The following is a 20,597-nucleotide window of genomic DNA, read 5'->3' as shown; positions in this document are numbered from 1 at the left end:
CTCCCCCCCCGCAAGACGTTGCTCGCCCAGGTCCCAGCTTATGTTACGGCCGCTTTCGGAATACGCTTTGGCGCTTGCGGGATGAAATATTGTTATTTTCCCCCTCCCGGTTTTCCTTTTTCATTTTTCTTTCTCTTTTTTTTTTTTTTTTTCCCCTCCGAGGAAAGAGACACAAACTGATCTGGATGCCACAGAGCCTGGAAATAAAGTTTTTTTTTAAAAAAAAAAAAAAAAGAGGAAATATTTCCTACCTTAAAACACAACAGGAGGAGGTTGGGGGAAAGGGGGAGAGCGGGGCAGAGGGAAGGGGAGAAGATCGGAGAGGAGAGCCGGGCAGGGGCCGTTTGGTTTGCGCCTCTCCCCCCCCCAACCCCCCCCCCCCCACCACCTCCTCCTCCCCTTCCCCTCTCCTGGCCGGAGCCCGCTTTAAAAATGACAGCTGCTAAGGTTTGTGATTTTACTGGAAAAGTTCTGCGCGGGCTGCAGGAGCGGCTCGTGTGCCAGGCCGACCTGGGGCTGCGCCGGGGCCAAGGCGGGGCTGAGCATGGCCAGGACCGGCGCCGGGGGGCCCGCCTGGCCCGCGGGGTAGGGCGCGGCGGGCGCGGCGCTGGGGTTGGTGCTGGGCGGCGGGGGCACGGCCCCCCCGATGATGTTGTCTATGGAAAAAGAGGGCCGGGAGGGGTTGCCGTTGCCTCCGCCGCCGCCGCCGCCGCCGCCGCCGCCGGCAGCGGGCGAGGGGTCCGGCTTGAGGGTCTGCAGCAGGGCGGCGGGCAGGGCGGTGGGGCTGAGCTGGGGGTGGTAGAAGGATTTCCTGCAGTTCAGCTCGCCGCCCAGGAAGGAGGGCAGCCCCGAGGCGGCGGAGAAGACGGAGGCGGCGGGAGGCGGCGGAGCCGGTAACGGGCAGTGCGGCGCCGGGAAGGGGAAAGCCCCCGGGGCGCCGCCGCCGGCGGGGTGGTGGTGGTGGGGCGGGGGGTAGCCCTGCAGCTGCAGGCCGTAGTTGTAGCCGTAGTGTCCGTAGGCGAAACCGGGCAGGAAAGCGGCGGGGTCGGCGGCCCCGGCCCGCAGCAGCAGCTCGGGGTGCGGCGGGTGCAGCTGCTGCTGCCGCTTGAAGCGCTTCCTCCGGCGCAGGAAGCTGCCGTTGTCGAACATGTCGGCGGACTCGGGGTCCAGCGTCCAGTAGTTGCCCTTGCCCGGGTTGCCGGGCTCCCGGGGGATCTTGACGAAGCAGTCGTTGAGCGAGAGGTTGTGGCGGATGCTGTTCTGCCAGGCGGGGAACTTCTCCCGGTAGTAGGGGAAGCGGCCGCTGATGAACTCGCAGATCTCGCTCAGCGTCAGCCGCTTCTTGGGGCTCTGCAGGATGGCCATGGTGATGAGGGCGATGTACGAGTAGGGCGGCTTCACCAGCGGGTTCTTCCCCCCGCCGCCGCCGCCGCCGCCTCCTCCGCTGCCTCCCCCGCCGCCTCCCCCTCCGCCGCCGCCGCCGCCGGCCGTCGCCTTGTCCCCGGGCGCGGTGCCGCGGGCGCACGCCGGCTCCGAGCCGCCGGCGGGGGACAGCCGCTCCGGGGACCCCCCCGTGCGCCCCTTGGCGGCCCCGCTCCGCGGCAGGGCGAGCCCCAGCGGATCGCCCTCGTCCTCCTCGTCGTCCTCCTCGTCGTCTTCCTCGTCGTCGTCCTCCTCGTCCTCCTCGTCCTCGCTGTACTTGCCCCCGTCCTGGGGCGGGCCCACCACGTCGATGTCCGCGTCCTCCACCTCGGAGAGCGGCTCTTCCTCCGGGGAGCGCTCGGACATGATCCCGCAGCAGCTGCCGCCGCCGCCTCCTCCGCTGCTGCTGCCCAAAGTCATTGTTGGGAGGCCGGGGAGGGAGGCCGGGCTCCCCCCCCCACCTAGCGGCGGTTCCCGGGATGGGCCCGGGGCCGTGCCGGAGGGGCTGAGGCCGCCGCCGGGACTCCGAGCCCCGCTTCGCCGCCGCTCCGAGCCCCGCTCGGCCGCGCCGCTGCTGCTGGCGGGGCCCCGGCACGGCTGCGGGGTGGTGGCTGCCGAGGGAGGGGCGGCCGGGGGGGGGGGGGGGAGGACGGGACGCGGGGCAGGGGGAGGAGGGACGGGCCGGGACGCCCGGGGGCCGGGCAGGGAGCTGGAGAGCGGCGGTAATAAATAATAGCGATAATGATGATAAAGGGAGAGAGGGAGAGACGGGGGAAAAGAGGGGGGGGGAAATAATCTGTGCGTGTGTAAAGTGTGGGGGGGGGGGCGTTGGGTCTTTGGGAGGGGTGGGGGGGGACGGAGGGAGGGGAGGGGGGCGGGGGAAAAGGGAGGGGGGAGGGCAGAAGTTGGGAAGGCGGCTCCCCCCCTCCCCACCCCTCCCGAGCCGGGACCCGGTGGAAACGCTCCCACTCTGCGCCTCCTGCGAGCGGCTCCCCAGGCCTTTATAGGGCCGCCCCGGCATCACGTGGAGCCCCCAGCCCCGGGGGGGGGCCGCGAGGGGCTCCCGGCCCGGCCCGGCCCCCCCCCCCCCCCCCCGGTGGGGATGCTTTCGAGGAAAGGCGCTGCCCGCCCCCCCGGGACCCCGGTCACGGCCGGCCGGGATAGGGGGTGTGGGACGTAGAGCCCCCCCCGCCCCGCACCTCCAGCCGTGCCGGAGGCTCGCAGGGTCCTTTAGGGCCGCCTCCCTCCCTCCTTCGCCCCCCGACGGCCGCCCGGCCCCGGGGCTGGGGGCTGCGCCGGCGGGCCCCTCTGGGGGGACCCCGAATGAATGTGGGGGTCCCCGCTCCCCTTCTCCTCGGTCTGACGTCAGAGACACGTCAGAGCCACGTCACCGGGCAGCCAGCACGCCGCCTCCCCCGGGGGGGTCCCGCGGGCTGCCCCCCGCCGCAGGGCTGCCGGGGCCCGGCAGGTGCGAGGAGCAGCCCCCGGCGACCTCTCGCCCCGGGCGGTAGCCACGGGTGCCCGCAGGGTGCTGGGACAGTGCCCGAGCCCCGCATCCCCTCCCGACGGGGCTCCCCGACCCCGTGCCGCTGTCCCCCCCCCAGGCACCCCGGGGGAGGGCAATCCCCCCCCCATCCTCCTCCTCCTCCTCCTCCCCGGCCTCCAAAAGCCTCTCCGCTGCCTCCCTGCCTCCGCTCGCCCCGAGCTGCAGCATCCCCCCGACTACAAGGCCCCGGGGGACACGGCCGCTGTCACCCACCCCTCGGCCCGGGGGGGGGGGGGAGCCGTGCCAGCCTCCTGTCCCCATCTCGCACGGGTTTTTGCTCGGAGAGGCTCTGCGAGCACGGAGCCCCGCTGCTTTTTCTGGGGTCTCCCTCCCCCGGATTTGGGGGATGCGCGGGGAGGGAGGGAGGGAGGGGACAGGGATGCCAAAAAGGGGATGCCAAAAAGTCCTTCAGGTGCCACACGGGTGTCACACGGGAGGAGGCCGGGTGGGTGCTCCGTTCTGCTCCTTCTTCCTGCCAGCAGCAACTGGCAGCTCCGTTCAGCCCTTGCAGCCGGGGGGCTGGTGGATGGGGGGGGGGGTCTGTGCGGCTCCCCCCCCCCCCCCAAGGCCGCGCTCAGCACTGTGAGAATCTGCGGTGATGGATTGCCAGGCGCTGCTGTTAACAGGTGCGAGCATTTGGTGATAAAATCTCCAGCACTAATACCGGGGAGCCGGGCCAAACAGCTGCGCGGCCCCGCTTCCAAACGCCGGTCACAATTACTCAAAGCCTAACGACTCGGTGCGCCGGGGAACCCCCGCGAGCGGGCACCCGCACCCCTCCCGCACCCCTCCCGCTCCGGAGCCGCGGCCCCGGCCGCATCCTCCTCCCTCGCTGCGATCGGGCCAGGATTTCCCTGAACGGACGGAGAAAGCGGTGAAGAAGCGGGCGAAGCGGGCCGGGGGAGCTTTCCCGAGCCCTTTCACTTCTATACCCTTCTCCTGCCGACAACCTGCACACGCGCCCCCCTCTCCTCTCCTCTCCACGCGTGTGTACAAGCGGCTCTGTTCATTCTCCCTCGGCCGGCACGGAGAAACGCCCCGGCTCCTCTCCATCTCTCCGACGGTCGCTGCTCAGCCTCCCCGTTAGGCAGCCCGGCGGCGAGGCGATGGGAAGAACAAATGGGAGAGGGGAGGGAAAAGAGCCGAGCCCGTTTCCATTTTTATTAAGTAAAATAATAGTTATGACTCCCCTACATAAACGAAAGTGTCATAAAAAATTCCGAAGCAGCTGCCAGAGATTTCGACCACACACACACACGAACGGGCGATTGAATTTCCACTCGGTGCCTTTCGGCGCGGAAAGGAGCCGCCGGGAGCTGCGCCTTGTGCCTCTGCGAGGGGAGCGCAGGGGACAGCAAAGGGACCAGAGGCTGGGGGCAGCAAAGGGACCGGCGGCGGGGGACTCGGGCACCGGGGACAGCGGCACCGCCACCCCCGTGCCCCTCAGGGTGGCTGCCACCAAAGCGCCCTGCCCCGAGGCCGGCCCCGCCGGGAAAGAGGGGCTCGAAGCGAAACAAACGGGTGGGGGGGGTGGGGGGGCTGTGCCGGGTCCCCCCCGCACCCTGCCCCGTCCCCATCCCCTCCCGGGAGGGCAGCGCCGGGAGCAGCCCCCGGGAAATGGGGGCTCGGGGGGAGCCGTGCGCCCCTGGGCGCCTCCGCATCCACCCTCGGCACCCGGAGCCCGAAAGTCCTCGTGGGGCCGGGGGGGGGGGGGGGGGGCATTAAAGGGCGGATTTTGGGGGGGGGGGATGCCACCGGTGCCTTGCACCGCTCCCCCCGGGCCGCCCCCCTCCGGCTGGGCGCATCCCGAGCCGCCGCCGCTCGGGGAGCAGCGCGTCCCCAGCAGCCGCTCCTGAGCCTATTTGGGCGTTTTTATAGGGGAAATGTCGCCCCAGCTGAGGTGGGGGGGCGTGGGGGGGGGGGGGGGGCAAAGGGAAGCGACAGCGGCAGAGCCCCCGTGCCCCCATCTGCCTGCGGCTTCTGCCCGCCGACTCGCCCCTAGCTTCGGCTTTGTCCCGCAAGATCGGCTGCGGGAAGGAATCAAAACGAGAAAAAGCACCGAAAACCCAACGGCCCGGAAACGGTTTGGGAAAGGGGACCCCCGGGGTGAGCCCAAGCGGCCGCTCGGGTCCCGCAGGCGGCCGCACGCTGCGGGCCGCGCCGCCGCCCCCACGGCCGGCCGCGGGTACCGGGGCCAGCTCCAAGCCCGGCTCCGTACGCGGGGTGCGGAGCGACGTGGGCTCCCGAAACGGCCCCGCGACCGACCGGTCCGAAAAGATGGGCTTTGTCACCTCCCCCCCGCCCCGCTCCCAGCCACGCAGGGTTTTTTTTTCCTTAGCGTTTGTCCCTGAGGCGGGTTTTTAATTTTTTTTATTTTTTTTTTTCTGCGCTCCTCTCCGGGACGTTTCGTTACGGGCAGCCTCCCGCCCGCCCCCCTGCCGCCCTAACCCGGCTCTGCCGTACATCCCACGGGGAGCTGTGCCGCCCGAAGTGCCCGGCGGGGCGGACGGTCTCCAAAAAGTCTCAGTAGCGAAAAAAAAATAAATAAAATAAAAAAGACGGGGGGGGGTGTGGGGGGAGGAGCGTCAGCCGAACAGCATTTTAATTCTAACCTTTAAACGGACTTTTCGCTGCCTGTCCCACCTGTCTCTCGGAGGTATTCCTATACCCTCCACCTCCCTCGGGCGGGGGGCTCCGGGCCGGCCGCAGCCTCCCCAAGGGCTCCCCGTGCCCCCCCCGGGGGCTCCACGCCGCCCCCGAGCCCGGAGCCCCCCGCGGGCTGCTTTTCCCCCACCCCGACGAGGCACTGATTTATTTTTTTTTCCCCACGGGGAAAACCTCGGTCCCTGCCCGCCCACCTGCTTTTTGCCCGAGGCTGGAGGGCAGGGCAGGGAGAAAGATGCCGCCGTCCCGGCCGGAGCAGCCCCCGGAGCTGGGGTTTATCAGGAGCAGGGCCCCCGGCCCCGCACCCTGCCCCCAGATCCTGGCGGAGGACCGGTTGGGTTTGCAGGGCAGACCCGTTCTTGTTTCCTCTGCCTTTTCTTTCCTTTCTTTCCTTTTCCTCTCAAGTCGTTTATGCTGATGAGAACCGCATCCCCAAGTCCCCCAAGGCTCCGTGATGGATTTTCTGTATTACCTCGTTATCAAGCTCGGCTGACCTCTAACTTCTCTGAGAACACGAACAAGACGGACCTGCTGCTGCCTGGGCTGCCCCAGGGGGCTCTTTTTCCACTTATGTGATTTCCTTTGATATTATTTCTCTTCTTTCCATATCCAAGGCTCAGACCTTCAGTGCTCCCTGCAGCTCAGCCTCCTTTTTTGCCAGCCCCTTATTGCCAGCTCCCAGTTTGCAGGGCTCGGTCGGCTCGCCAGGAGCTCCTGGCGCAGGAAGGTGGCCGGGGACGGTGGTGCCAGGTAGCGCAAGGTGCACAAAACTCCCAGTTCGGAGACCACCGATGTCAAGTACCTACAGCTGCCCCTGCAGTGCTCAGATGTCGGGTATCTCCGTTTCATTGACTTGCATTTTCAAGCCCAGATGTCCCAAAATCCACGCCAAAAAAAAGGCCTGGATTTCAGGTGAAGGCTTCCCCAGGTGCCCCCATGTGCAGGGCTGAGCGTCCTCATCACACACACGCACACAAACACACACATATTTTTAGGTACTGGGATCTGAGTTTAGGACCTCAGCTTTGGACTTGCAGTCCAACAACGCTGCCTGCTGCTCCGTATTCGTTACCGATCCCATCCCACATGGACCTGAAGCCCACCAGGCAAGCCCGCATGCAGCTTAACTGATTAACCCTGGCTTGGCGTAAGCTTTTTCTTCATGCTGTTCTTCAGCAATCTGACATGAAAAGGGACGGATACACACACACACTTCCATGACTCAGAGGAAGGCAGTGATTTCAAGCCGTAAAGCACCAGGTGCGCTTTTGAGACTCACCAAATCCAGCTCTCCTGGTTGCCATAAAAAACACATTAGCCAAAGGCTGATGCATGTGGAAGGCAATTATGCTCTGGCACATGGCAACATGTACAGAACAGCCTGGTAACAGTGCCTACCACACGAGGGAAAATATCCCTGTGAAAACAAGCCTGCTAAATCACTTCATTCTTCCCTGAATCCCCTGAAAATAAAAGGGAGGATTTTTTGGGGGGGAGGGAGATCCGTGAGGGAGGGAATCACGTTTCCCAAACGTAGGCGCACCGTGCAAGACCTGATGTAAATGACTGGGTTCACGCAGACGTAGTAAGCTCTGAGGAGGGCTCCTAGTCCAGGTTTCCACGCCAGCACCTGACCATGCCAGAAGTGCTCAGGTAGCCCCTGCTGCTGAGTCCTCTGCAGTCAGCAGCCCCAGTGCCCACCTCACCCACACGGGTCCACAAAAGCCCACTTGTGCCTTGAACACCAGCTGAGGACCCTCAACATGGGGACAGGAGCGGGCGGGGAGAAGGTCTTCAAAGGAGAAAATTACTGAGAAGGTGGAAAATTACTGAAACGTGGCTTGACTGGGAGAAAAAATGCTTGACTCCTTTTTTTATTATTTTTTTCCTGCACGGAGTAAATGGCTGAGGATTGCCTTCTTTGTGGCTGGAAGCATCCAGCACTTTCCAGAAGGGGATGAGTTTGGGGTGAATCTTGTAAAATATTAGTCCTGCACACGCATGCTGATATCTACAGATGCGCCTGCAAAGAGGCTTGTGGATACATTTTGCCTCTTGACTTCAAATAAAACCGTGCTTCTGTCGGCTGGCAGCTGTGATGTTCCTACCGCACAGGAGTAATGCCCAGGGTCCCTTTCCTCTACTCCCCCCTTGGGAAGGAGCTGAATAAACAGCTGGAAAAAGTCTGTGGCCTGAAGGCTGATGAGGGAGGGGAAGTATCTCACTGTCTCACCTGACGCCATGCAGAGAAGCAGAGGCAGAGCCAAACGCCCTAACCCCTGGCCCCTCATCCAGCAGGGCACAACCAGGTAGAAAAGAGGCCGTGCAGGTGGTGGGCGTTTCATCTGGGCCAAACGCCATCAAGCGAAAATACCAAGCTGGGAAGCACCAACACAGCCCCGGCTGAAGGTCTGCAGTGGGGTGAATCCCAGCCTGGCTCCAGCACCTCCACACCTCTAGCTCTGGCAACCAAAGCTAAGCCTTGCTTTGCTGTGGGACTTCGTGGCAGCGCCGGTGTGGCCGCAAGGGGCAGTTCTCCAGCCCTATAAAATAGGTGCGCAGCAGGTAAAAGGGACGCGCCGGATAAAAGGGACATGCAAGAAACCCACCCCTGGCATTCTGGGGTGTGAGCTTCTCCTGCACTTTTCTCTAAACCACCAGAAGCAACTGGTGCCCTGAGCTGCACAGAGGATGCGAGAGGGGAAGCCTGGCAACACGCAGATTAAAATTAATCCGGCCGCTCTGGGGGCGTCGAAGCTTCACACGAGGAAGCCGCGCTGCTCGGGTGGAAGATGCAGCACCAGGGGGTGCGGGAGGAAGAGCAGGGCTGCTGTTTCACATCTGGGTTTGCAGTTCTTGGGAAGACCCGATCCGTACGGGACGGACGTGCAGCGTCACCCAGCCAGCCGCATCCCACTGACGCTTACTTCGAAATTCCTTTTTTTATTATTATTTTTTATTACAGTTCTCCAGGTGCCTAGACCCTGAGATCTAACTGCATTAGGAGGGCAGGAGGTGTCGGGGCACCCTGTCTGCTCCCTGCTGCAGGGGGACGCGGGCAGGCTGAGCGCTGTGCCCGCGCCTTTTTACTCCCCAGCAGGCTGCCGGGGGCTTCCTTCCCTCCCAGCGCAGAGATAAGCGTGCCACCTAGAGGAAATCCCCTTCACTGCCAGCACTGGCAGCCGAAAATTATCCAATAAAGAATAATTAACCTCTGGCATGGGAGAAAATCCTCCTCCCGTGCCCTGCAGCAGCTCCGGGCGGCCGCACAGGCACGTTGCGGAGGGATGGCGATGCACCGAGGGGCCCCGGCGAGCGCTGCAGGGCCAGCCCACGGCTTCCCGTACCCCGTGCTCTCTGCCATCCCTGCCTCTGAGAAACGGGCTGCATGTACCGCAGGGCGAGGGGATCACGTATGTATCATATAATGCCCTCCAGTGGCAGCCAGCAGCAGTCCCAAGCCCACGGGTGGCGGTGCCCGAGCTGCAGGAGAAGGGGGACGGTGGCGGCGTCACCTCCTGGCCCAGCAGCTCCCACCCCGTGGGGCCCGGGCACTGCTGGGGATGGAGCTCTGACCCCACGCAGGGCAGATCCACATCTGCACATCGTTCCCAAGGAAAAAAATCTCCTTGGTGCTTAACTTGCCAGGCTGGCCACGGGCACCCTCACCGACCCATCAGGCGCCCGCGGGGCTGGGAGATGCGACGCGGGAGCAGGCGGGGCAGCAGGTGCCACAGACCTGGTGTCCTCTGTGATTTTTCCCTGCACCTCCCCTGCCCGCGCTGCTCCTCACCACCTCGTGGCCGCCGTCCCGCTGCCGCTGTCCCCGCGGCCGGGCGCAGTGCTCGTACGGCGTGAAGGGCTTCACGGCACCGCGCGGGAAGCTCGCGCGCTTTGCAGGCCTCTTATTTCCTGCCGTGGCTGAGAGGAGCCTAGTTGTAATAAAACTCTGGGCTCCGATCCTACAAACACTTATGCCTAAGCTTAACTCTAAGCACGTGAGCCGTCAAAGGGGACTATTCATGTGCTTAAAATTTAAGCATGTGCTTAAGCGTCTGCAGGCCTGGAGTCTGTCAGCGCGGGGATTTGTGCGCTAAGCCCATATTCTGGGTCATTATCCTTTTCATGTCTTCTCTGGCATTTCAGAAGATGCTTCAAAGGGGAATTTTCAGGTTCTTCAATAAACTTTGCCTTCCCAAGCAGCCTGGATTCTTGCCTATTCTATGGGGCGATTCTCCTCCGCTGCACCCCCTCCCCCTGTCAGCGATAATCCTGTGCTATTTCATGCTTGGCCAGACAATTAAGCCCTCTTGCTGCTTGGCTCTGTCTTTGTTATGTATAATTGTTCCAAATAATTAGCCACTATTGCACGCTACTCCGAAACTACTTTGTATTGCAATTATACTTAGAGGGCGAGCATCAGCTGAGGGAGAACCCAAGCAGCAGACAGCCTGGAAAAGAAAGGGCTGGGGGGAGATGGATGCGTGCCTAAAGCAGCACCGCAGGACAGCCGAGGGTCGGGAACAGATAAATGGTGCTTGGGGATGGTCCACAGCTGGGGAGGTCTGGCCAGGAGAGCGGAGGGTGGGCTGTGGGACCTCGTCCCGGGTGTCACCTGGCTGCCACCTCGTGGTGCTGGCTCTGGTGCAGCAGGTAACGCTGCGGTGACCGCCTTGGCCATCTCTGTGCGACGGGAATGCAAAGCTGCTCCGGGATGTGTTCGGGGGCTGGCAGCAAAACGGTCCCTAAATGTGTCCGTGGGTAGTTCTGGGGGGTGAAACGTGTGGTTCCCAAGGGTTCGGCAGCCTTCTCTTTGCTTGCCAGCAAGCTCGTCGCACAGTGGACAAGCGCCAGATAGGATGCTCAGAAGAGTTACCTCTCTACATGAAGCATCTTTTTTTAAATGAAAATGCGGTGGTGCAGCACGGTCACCCTGTTATTACTCCGTCTCTGGTATTTCAAGCAGGGAATGTCTGGGAAGGATATAACCAGGCACCTGGCTTGGTGTGAGCTGTGCTGGTCAGTTAATTCCTCTGCCGAAACCTGGGGCCTGCCCCGAGCAGGGGCACTTCAGCAGCCCCAGTGCACAGACTGTGAAATAAACGGCCCTGGACGCTGTCCCCAAAGCTTGTCGGTGTTACACCACCTGTGCTCGGGCTCTGACGCTTTGCTGCCCAACCTCAGCCTTCCTTGTCGGGTGCTGCAAGAGCCAGGCCAGCCACCCACACCCTCTGCATGGCTCATTTCAAACAGCCTGCGACAAGGTGCAGACAAGTGCTCCTTCACCCCTGCCCCCTCATCTTCCCCGAAGAGCCCGATTTACTGCTGTATTTCCACTCCTATCCCTATTTTTCCTCCAGGGGGGCAGCCAGCCCATCCAGTTCTCTATCCCGTCCCCAGCAACGTCCCGCAGCGAATGCTTAGGAAAAGGGTAAAGGAGAGTGTATCCGGGGAAATCCTTTCTCAGCTTTGGTGTTCGGTGCTGTGGGGGTTCCCCAACCCGCCGTGTTTAGCGGTGACCCTCCCCGAGCAAACCCCATCCCCTCCTGGTCCCGGCCGTGCCCCAAGCCCCTGTCCCGACTAGGACAGCCCCCAGAGGGCCACAGGCGGAGCCCCCCCGTGTCCCCCTGCCCATTGTGGGGACGACGGCGACGATCCGGGTGCCCCCCTGAGCTCCCCACCCTCCGGTCGCCGGCCGGGAGCGGCTTCCCAGGGCTTTCCACTGGAGGTCAGTGTTGGCCCGAGCACGGCGCCTGCCGCCCCGGCCACCTCGCCCCTGCCACGGCGGGTGACAGACCCCCCCCCCCCCCGCCCCCCCAGCCCGTGCCGTGCCCCCTGTCTGTCCCCTGTCCTGTTTCGGTACGATTTCGCCATCGGCCGGCGGAGCCCACCTCTGCCGGTCCCGCGGCACCCATCGCCCCATCGCCGGGTGGCCCTAACGGCTCGGTCCTGACCTTTTGGTCCCTTTTGGGGACCGAAGCTGCTGGCCGTCTCCGAGTGGTGTGCGCGCAGGACAGAGCGTCGCAGGGAATAAAACCTCCTGTCCTTCTGACCTACAATTCCCAGCACTGGGACTGCCAGCGGACACCTGGCAGCACCCAGCCAAAACCCGACCCCACCGGAGGGACCCACGGGTCCTCCAGGAAACGTGCTTCTAAAATTTCAGCTCATGCGTTTGTATGCACCCAAGTGGAAAAACGCTATTAGCAGGTTGGGAATAGCGTCTGAAAAGAGCACTCGGCGTTGCTTGTTTTAACTTGCGGGGAAGCAGCAGGAATTTGGGGCACGCACGAGGCGAGCAGAACGCCGCCGTACGCAGGCACCCCCGGCAGCCTGGCCGGACCTCCCCGGGCAGGTTTCCGAGAGAAAAACTGCTTTAGCTGTCAAAGGGGCAGCAAACCTCAGTTACGTGGCTCCCAGCATCCAGGCTGAGCGACCTGAATCCTGCCCAATTTCCACGGCATCCTTCGATGAGCCACCTGCGGCACGTTTGAGCCCAAAGCACCACACTCCTTCCACGACGGCGAAGAGCAGAGTTTAGTCTCTGGCTTTTTGGAGTAAGATGGGGACGGTTCTGACTGCCACGACTTAATATCACCTGAACTCCCTGGCTGCTGCTAAATAAAGAGGAGGGGGATTTCAAAGGAGACTTGGTTTCACAGCCAAAATCTGGGTGATAATTGCTCCTGTTTCATTCAAATCCCTCTTATTCACCAAGCAGGGACACTGAAAAGACACTAAAACAGACAAAGGACGCAGGTATAAACTTTACAAAGCTTAAAACTACTCTGTCCCAGCAAGGCTTATGCTTTACATGACACTTTAATCCTACTCATTTGCTAGATTCACCCTAACTGTAAACAAAGCTTTGAAACGAAAGCTTAAAAGCCTAGCTGGGATACATTAAGTTAACCAAGAAGACACTCTTAAGGCATTAGTTTAATGACGATCCCAATACGAGTGCCAGAGGTTTGTGCATGCGGGGATTAATATCTGCAGGGAGAAGAAGAAAAGGGGTTTGTTCCCTGTGCTTTCAGCCTCTTTGGCAACACAGGGCCCGCAGCGAGGGCGGCTGCCTGCTGCCTGCTGCCTGCTGCCTGCGGGCGCTCAGACAGCCTGAGCTCGAGCTAAAACCCAGCAGCACGGAAATCCCTTTCCTACACTCGCCGCTCACCCTGCAAGGCTCTGGGGGGACCGGGTCAGAGCAGGGGGCCAGATATCCTAGCACCGAGCCCAGGGAGCTTCAGCATCACCTGCCCACCCCCGCCACCCAGCACCCATTGCCTTTAGCGCAGGAGCCAGGCCGTGCCCCGCTGCAGCCCCCGCTGCGCGCCGCAAGCCCCCCAGCTCCCAGCCCGCCGAGGCCGGAGGGAAGCCGGCGGACCCAGCACCTCGGCACGTGTCTGCTTTTGCCTGTAAAACACTGCAGGATTGGGCCCCGAGAGTGACTGTGAGCCACAACAAGCGTCCTTCCTACCGGCTGTCCTCGCAAGCGTGATTTCAGCATCCCCACTGCCCGCGCAGACAGACTGCGGCTCGTACAGGACAGCACTTCGCAGGCTTTCCATCGGTGAAACATCTCTACCCATAGGTATCTTTCATAGAAAGCAGTATTTTTGGGGGATAAGTTTTCTCACCCAGCCCTTTCCCAGCAGGGCTATCAGTAAGGGAGAAGCAGGAAGCTGCTGCTGGGAGCAGCGTGGGAGCTGAAAAGGAGGAACCAGAGGGAGCAGGAGCAGACCAGAGCCGGGAGGTTTTTACAGACAGGTGAAGCCCCGGTTTTAAGGAGACCAAGAGAAGAAAAGCATCTTCCTCCCTCCCCTTCCACCCTGACCCCGCAGTTTTTACAACGCACATGGAAAAAAAGGAATGAAAAGGCACAAGCAAGAGCTCCCACCTTGTGGGCAAAAGCCGACCCGTGGGGTTCCCACCCCGACATTGCCCCGCACACAGCTTTTGGTCACAGACATCGGCCGGGGGACGAGATGCTCGGGTCTGCACCGCCACCCCGGTGACACCCAGCTCCTCCTTAAGGACTGTGGGAACCGCTCTGCTTCAGAGGACCCCGGAGTGACGGGGAGAAATCCGTTGTTTTTACCTGGAGGGTGTTTAGACAAGAAAAGCTGAACCCAGCGGCGGGGAGTCCTGCCTCCTACCTGGCTGAGCACTCTGGCTGGACGGTCCTATAAATAAAGAGCACCAGGCTGGGCCGTGAACAGGTTGGGTTTTTAATCGATTTTGTGATTAGGAAGGAAAGCTACGATCTCCTAACCTGGTGTGCTAAACCGGAGGTTTACCTGCGGGGGATTTCTGGGAGGGAAGACACGTTCCCTGCTGCACAGATGGAAACCATCGGGTCCAGTAAGAACAGCACGGGCAAACCCCACAGCTCCCTTGTGATGACTGCATCCATCGCACAGCTCGGCCATGGTTAGCTCCCATTCGCTTTTTTAAAAATCATAGTAAAATAGCTTTAAAAAGCATCACTAAAACCGTAGGATGAGGCGGTGTCGGACAGCAGCACGAGTCTGCCTTCCACCAGTCACAGGAGGAATGGATTTCCTCCAGGAAAGGCCTGGCTGGGGCCAGAGGAACAGCAGCGCTGGACACGTTGGAAGGAAAAGCTTTATTTTAAAAAAGTCCTTTCTAACAATAAAAGTGAATTTTAAAAATAGTAAAAAGAAGTAGTCAGGGTGAGTTTTTTCTTTTTTTTCTTTTTTTTTTTTTCCTACGGGGGAACGAAAGGGTAAGCATCTTAAATATTCATTTAAAATCCAGTGAGTTGCTTTAGTAGTAGGATTTTTTTTTTTTTTGGTAGCTCATTCCAGTTATGGAGGAGGCACCCAGGGAAGAGAGAAAAAGCCTCGTTTTGGGACATTTTCTGCTCCCCGGGTTCCTGCCTGTCCCACCACGCTCCGAGCTCCTGGGCGAGCTCTGCCTCACCCCGGGGTGCTGCGGGGTGCCCCACTCCACCCAGGTGCAGCCGGGTGAGAAACAGACACCCCCGGGCACGGAAAGCATCACTGCCAGGAGGGAACGCGGCAGCAAAATACATCCCCTTCTCTCCAGTTAAAAATCAGCTGGAAAAGAGAGGATTTTGCCCCCCTGCACCGTGCACGTGGCTTTGTGTCCATACGCAGCCAAAGACCAGGACCCCCCCCACCCCACCCAGCCGATCCCACCACGGGGCAGTGTCCGTGTGTCCGGCCGTGCCCACGGCCACCTCGGGGCACCCGTCCGTGCCCCCCCAGCCCCATCACATGTACCGCTCGAGGCCGGCGGGGAAATTGGGCTGCCTGACGTAGGCGTTGCTGGAGCCGAACTGGCCGAGGGGCGACGAGGCGGGGAGCCCCAGGAGCTGCTCGCCGTGCTCGGCGCAGGCTGTGGGGCGCATGGCGGGCAGGGCCAGCCTGTTGGGAGCCCCGTAGAGCTGCGGGCTGCCGGGCGAATAGCCGCCCTGCCCCACGGGCAGGTGGGGAGGCGAGGCGGCGTAGGGGTAAGGCAAGGCGTTGGGGCCAGGCCGGCCCAGCAAGCCGGGGCTGACGGGCTGAGGCTGGAAGCACGGAGGCTCGGAGGCGCCGGCGGAGCAGCTGGGGGCAAGCTCGGCCCCGGATAAACCCAACGAGGGGTGGCCCAGCTCAGCGGGCGGCGAGGGCTGCAGGGCCTGCTGCCCGCTGATGAGGCTGTCGATGCTGAACATCCTGGGGTGCTGAGCCTGCGGGGCCGCTCCGGCCCCGTAAGGATGGAAAACGGCACCGGAGAGCTGGGGGCCGTAGCCGGGCGAGCAGAGGGCGTTGGGGTAGGGCGCAGCGGGCGCCACGGGGCGGGCGGCGGGCGGCGGGGTGAAGGCGCTGGAGTTCTGCATGTAGCCGGGGTAGGTGGTGATGTCGGTGCGCTTGAAGCGCTTCCTTCGCCGCAGGAAGCTGCCGTTGTCGAACATGTCCTCGGCCGCCGGGTCCAGCGTCCAGTAGTTGCCCTTGCCGGGGTGGCCGGGCTCGCGGGGGATCTTGACGAAGCAGTCGTTGAGGGTGAGGTTGTGGCGGATGCTGTTCTGCCACTTCTTGGGGTTCTCCCGGTAGAAGGGGAAGCGCTCGGTGATGAACTTGTAGATGCCCCCCAGGGTGAGCTTCCTCTCGGCGGCGTTGGCGATGGCCATGGCGATGAGGGCAATGTAGGAGTAGGGGGGCTTGCCCCGCTGCACCGGCCGCTTTCGCCGGCGACCCCCGGCCGGTGGCGGCGGCTCCTCGGGGGGCAGCGGCGGAGGAAGGGGAGCTGGGGGGCTGCCCCCGCCGCCCCTCGGCTCCGGCTTCACCGGGGGCGCCTGGCAGGAGGGGGGCGACCCCCGGGGGGGCCCGGGGGAGCCGGGGCTGGCGGCGGGGCTGGGGGCCGGCAGCGTGCACATGCCTCGCAGGCAGGGGAAGCCGGCCGCGGTCATATACGGCCGGAGGGACGGGGGTAAGGGGGGGGGGGCACGGGAGAAAGAGCCCCCCCCGAGGGATGGGGGAGAGGGAGGGGAAGGGGAAAGGGGGCAGGCGCCGCGGCAGCTCCCGGTGATGGGGAGCCGGGCCCCGAGCTGCCTTGCAATATATAGGGCGGCCGCCCCCCTGCCCACCCCCGGGGGCGTGCGGAACCCGGGCCGGCCCAGCCGAGCCCTCCGCTGGGGGGGGGGGGGTAGGGGGGGAGCCCGGGACCTGTCTCCCACGGGCAAATCCCCCCGGCCCCTCGCCGGGGATGTCTCGGGCAGCGAGGCCCCCGGGGGGGGAAACCCGCTCCCGAGCGGGCTGCGCGATCCGCCCGGGCGCTCGCTCGGTTTCCAGCTCCTCCGTTTTCCGAGCAGGGGGGAAATTAAAGCGAGCCCCGCCGGGCAAACCCAGGGCGAGTTTTATCCCGCGGCCGGCCGCCAGCAGGGGAGCAGGTAAGCCTGCCCCCCGGCCCCCCCGCTGCCCAAATTTCGTTGAGTTTTTCCCTGGGAGAAGCGCTCCGAGGCGGCCGGGACGCAGCGACGGAGAGAGCCGGGGCTGCTCTGCCCCAGCCCCCCCGGTTTGTTACTGTGCAGCCTCCTGGGTAAGGAAACCAAGCTGTTATTTGATATTTGATTTTATTTCCCCGTGGGAGAGTGGAAAGGGATGCGCAGAGCTCGGGGCTGCCCGCAGGTACGAGGGACGCGGGGCAGGGACGGCGTTTTGGGGGCGGGCAGGGGAAAAAGGGGTCTCTCGGTCAGCGAGGCTGAAGGTAGCACTCAGGAAGCCCTGCTGGGCGTCAGACGGTGGCAGACCCCTCCTGTCCTGTGAGTAGTAAAAATCACAGCCTTCAACTTTGTGACTTGGTTAAAAGTATTTCCGAGAAGACGGCAGGACAAAGCCTTGTTCCACAGAGGCAGGTAGATGTGGCTGGGATTGCACCATCATCTTCCTCTCTTGTTTGAACTAAAAAGCCACCAAGCTTTTTAAAATAAGATTCCCCATCCCATCTTCTTTAAGCATCTCCTCGCAGTTTTATTTTACAGTCCAAGCAAGAACTCATTGCCCCGTTTATTTCCCACCGTCACTCATTCCCTCGCTTGTGCCTGCATCTGGTTTTGTTCTTATTTTCTCTGCAGACCTTCCTGGTTCATCTTCTGCCCTCCTCGGGGCTCAGGCAGGGCAGCGTGGGGTCTGGCAGAGCTGTGCTGGTCCAGTCCCGGTCAGCTACTGGGCGTGCTGGGGTAAACTGCCTCAGTTTCCCTTCTGCCAACTGAGGGCAAGAACAGGGGCAGGGGGAGTATTCAGCATACAGAAGTGTGCCTTTCTCCAGAGCTTGGTTTTTCTTAGACAGAAGGCAGCTCTTCAGCGGGGGAAGCAAACCGAGAGCACGGCAGGGACCCTTCATTCCCTTGGGAGAAGGAGGGAAAATGACAGACTCCTACTGCTCCGGGAGCGTCCATTTAATGTGAGCGTGTATCTGAGCATTGGGCACTTCGTGACCTACAGCCTGAGGATCTGACTTGCCCAGTCGTGGAGAAGGTGAGAACCCCATGAAGGTGAAGGGAGGCACTAGAGACCATGCCGTGAAGAACAAAGAAAATTACCCCCGGGGGCTGAGGGGGGATGGAAACCTTCAGTTTTGCAGGCATGATTTTTTTTTTAATGCAGACAAAGATTTTTAAGTAGAGTGATTTAGCAAGAAGCAGTTCGGGAGGGAAAAAAGTTAAGGAGTGTAAAGGAGGAACAGCTTTTCTCATTTAGTCCCACAAGCAATCATATTACTTTTTTTTTTTTTTAAGTGGTCTAAACGTCAGAAGAAGAATGGGAAAATGAAAACCCGACAGTGGCTGGGTCTGGAGCTACCTGCGACCACACAAAGGAAAAGAGGTCTTGTCTGGGCAGCAGGATATGAAGGCTCACCAGGTAAAGGGGTCCTGGTCTGAGGCCCTGCTCCCGTGTAACACTGCGCACCGCGGGAGAAGCCCTGGCCCTGTCTCGGGGCTGGCCGAGGCTCCAGGTGGTGAGCAGCTACCTGAAAGCTGCTGGGAGCGTTCAGACGGCTCCCAGCTTCGCGGGGGTAGGAGCCGGGTGGCGGAGTGGTTTTGACAGACGGACAGAGCAGCAGGACAGAGGTGGGCAGGAACCAGACCGAGCCCTATTGCTGAACGAGGAAAGCCAAACCAGACAGACACTAATTCCCACATGTTTTCTCACTCCAGGTGCTCTTTCTGCCCCAGATATTTTACAAAAAGCTGGAAGGTTACCATAAAAACGGCTTCCACAAGCGAGACCTGTCTCTCTCTTTAAAACAAGGCAACGCAGAAGGAGTAAATCACGTTTGCTAAGTATGTGCAAGCTTTGCCAGCACCTGCTGCCTTCCACATCGGTTCATCCTGAGCACACAGAACAGCTTAAACTGCTTGTTTACCTCCAGAAATTGCTTTAGAGGACGGGTGAGCTTGCTTCTCTCGGCTACCTTTGTGCGCCGGCACGCGGCTGCTAGCAGGAGCTTGAAACCACTTGTCTGTGCGAGCAACAGCGAGGAGAGGCAGCAGCACTCCGTGGCGCGAAATTTCTGGGTAGCCCAAATCCCCCCAGCGTATAATGGGGTAAGCCAGGAGGGGCAGATGACTTTGTGCCTGGCACTGCTCTGTCGCTTGGCACTGTAACGGGACCCTGGGGAAGGGGTGAGCCTGCCCCGAAATACCCCAACCAAATGCACGTGGATGTCCTGTGCTGGAAGGCACACAGGTACCAGCTGTGCTCTTCTCCCAGACACAAGAAGGAGACGACTACGGCAAATGAGCACTTCTCGTGAACTAACTCAGTCACCAGCGTCTTTGTAGGTAACGGCGCAGCAACACCCAGGCAAAGTCATTTCCTCACTAACGGCATAGGTATGGTATAGGTAAAGCATTTACCAAACTGGGGAAAAACTTCTAAAGAACGGAACTTGTAAACCCTTCTTCACCCTCGTGGTGAAGTTTTTTTCACTCCAACTATTTAAGATTTTCTAGTCAGAATTAAATTTCAAATAAAAACTGAAGCTTTCTTTCAATCCTAGTGAAATAAAGGGTGTGAAAGGAAAAAAAACAACTGCTTCCTTCTTGTTGTCTGTTTACAAAACAATAATATTCTTAAGAGAAGTATCTGTTTAAACTTGAGGGAAGATATAAAAGATTCTAAAAGCCTTGAGACATTGAAAACCACGATCAGGAGCAAAGCTTGGTTTGGAGTTTTAGAGATTTGGCTTCTACAAACTTTGGTGCTTTTATTGGTTGTTATTTCAAGAGAAACAAAGATCTGTGATAATCAATATTTAATTTTCCTGGAAAAAGGGAAATGCCCCAGCTCCACGTCTCATGGCCAAAACCCAAGCCAAAGAAGGGGGCAGGCAGGAGGGTCAGGCTGGGCTGTGCCTTGCCCTGGTGGCTCCGCTGCCTTTCCCGGTGCCCTCAGTCAAAAGGGGCGGTGGAACAAACCGTGACACAAATTCATGAGGACAACCCCTGCAAGAGCAGATCTTTACAAGGAACCTTGGTCTCAAACTTTCCAGCCATGTCCTTAAGAGCCACCTCTTCCCAGCAGAACCCAGGTTTCTCCGGAGGACGCGAGGTAGGCGATTAAAGCTCAGCGCCCTGCAGGGCTGTTCTGCGAGGCTCACACAGAGCTGTAGTGTTTTCACCACGTCAACAAGCACCGGGCCCATGGGAGAACCTGGCCCACCAGGTCTGCCGAAAGCCTCTGCAAACCCACCTGAGGAAGGTGGGAACAAGAGCGGAGCAGGCAGAACACAGCCCAGCCACAGGCACCGAACGGGGAGCAGGTTTCTTGCACTGCCCCACTACCTCCCCCTCCCTGGCCCCACAGCCGGGAGCCCTGCTGCTGCCCCAGCGCTCACCGGCTGCCATGCAATAGGCGAATTTGCTGTACAGACCACCTGCATCCCACCCCAAACCCACCAAGGCTTGCATTTTTCAGTCAAGTCAAGGGGCTGACGCCCAAACGCTGCACAACAGGGCTCCCAGGCAAGCATTTCACTACAGAAGTTTCCTTTTCCCTCATCCTTCCATTACCCTCCCGTAACTGCTGGACTGATTAGCTGCAAGCCCAGGCAGACAGGTAAAATCCCACCTTGCTAGCTCACTGCCGATTCTTTTTCCTCTGTTTAATGCTCCTGCCAGGAGCGATTCCATTCACTCCAAACACAATAAGCCTTTTCCCTCCCCTTAGGCCAGAAGCACACCTCTGTCGTGGAAAATTTCCCTGTCTTATACCTCCGATCCGATCTGCCTGCAGCCAGCCTGGCAGGTTGGCTTTTTTTCACGTTGCTTAAAATGCTTTTGAAACAAAAGCCCTTTAATCCCTCCTGGCTGGGCCAGGCACCTCTGTCAGTCCCCTCCTGGTAGCGGAGGAGGAGGGGTCTCAGCTGGAGGTGCAGGGTGCCCAGGAGCTGGTGGCTGGAAGCTGGGTAGGACATCGGGGACGGAGCTGGGAGCATT

At 60.9% G+C, this 20,597-nt stretch overlaps 2 protein-coding genes and 1 long non-coding RNA gene across 5 annotated transcripts in view; 1 reads left to right on the top strand and 2 right to left on the bottom strand.

The window, feature by feature from the left end:
* FOXD2 (forkhead box D2) overlaps positions 1 to 2,054 on the bottom strand; it is a 218,023-nt gene extending 215,969 nt beyond the window's left edge. The window contains exon 1 of the mRNA XM_067001166.1: positions 252 to 2,054. Within this exon, the coding sequence (XP_066857267.1) occupies positions 427 to 1,842 (1,416 nt within the window). The 5' untranslated portion in view covers positions 1,843 to 2,054 and the 3' untranslated portion in view covers positions 252 to 426. The remainder of the gene's footprint in view (positions 1 to 251) is intronic.
* LOC136791319 (uncharacterized) lies at positions 754 to 19,300 on the top strand. Of its 3 annotated transcripts, none has more exons than XR_010833058.1 (4): positions 754 to 893; positions 17,443 to 17,634; positions 17,895 to 18,018; positions 18,315 to 19,300. It is a non-coding gene; the product is annotated as an uncharacterized lncRNA (long non-coding RNA). The 3 variants fall into 3 exon arrangements; XR_010833059.1 differs by having other exon boundaries at positions 756 to 893; positions 17,447 to 17,634; XR_010833060.1 differs by lacking the exon at positions 17,443 to 17,634 and having other exon boundaries at positions 775 to 893.
* Positions 14,186 to 17,168, bottom strand: FOXE3 (forkhead box E3). The gene has a single exon (XM_048059073.2). It carries the CDS (start codon positions 16,065 to 16,067, stop codon positions 14,889 to 14,891), a length of 1,179 nt encoding a protein of 392 aa, XP_047915030.1. The 5' UTR covers positions 16,068 to 17,168; the 3' UTR covers positions 14,186 to 14,888.
* Positions 19,301 to 20,597: the final 1,297 nt, after the last annotated feature.

The sequence above is a fragment of the Anser cygnoides genome, chromosome 8 (assembly GCF_040182565.1).
Source record: "Anser cygnoides isolate HZ-2024a breed goose chromosome 8, Taihu_goose_T2T_genome, whole genome shotgun sequence".
In the NCBI taxonomy this organism is placed as follows: domain Eukaryota; kingdom Metazoa; phylum Chordata; class Aves; order Anseriformes; family Anatidae; genus Anser; species Anser cygnoides.
Note: the sequence above shows the minus strand (reverse complement) of the source record. Positions and strands in the feature narration are given on the sequence as shown.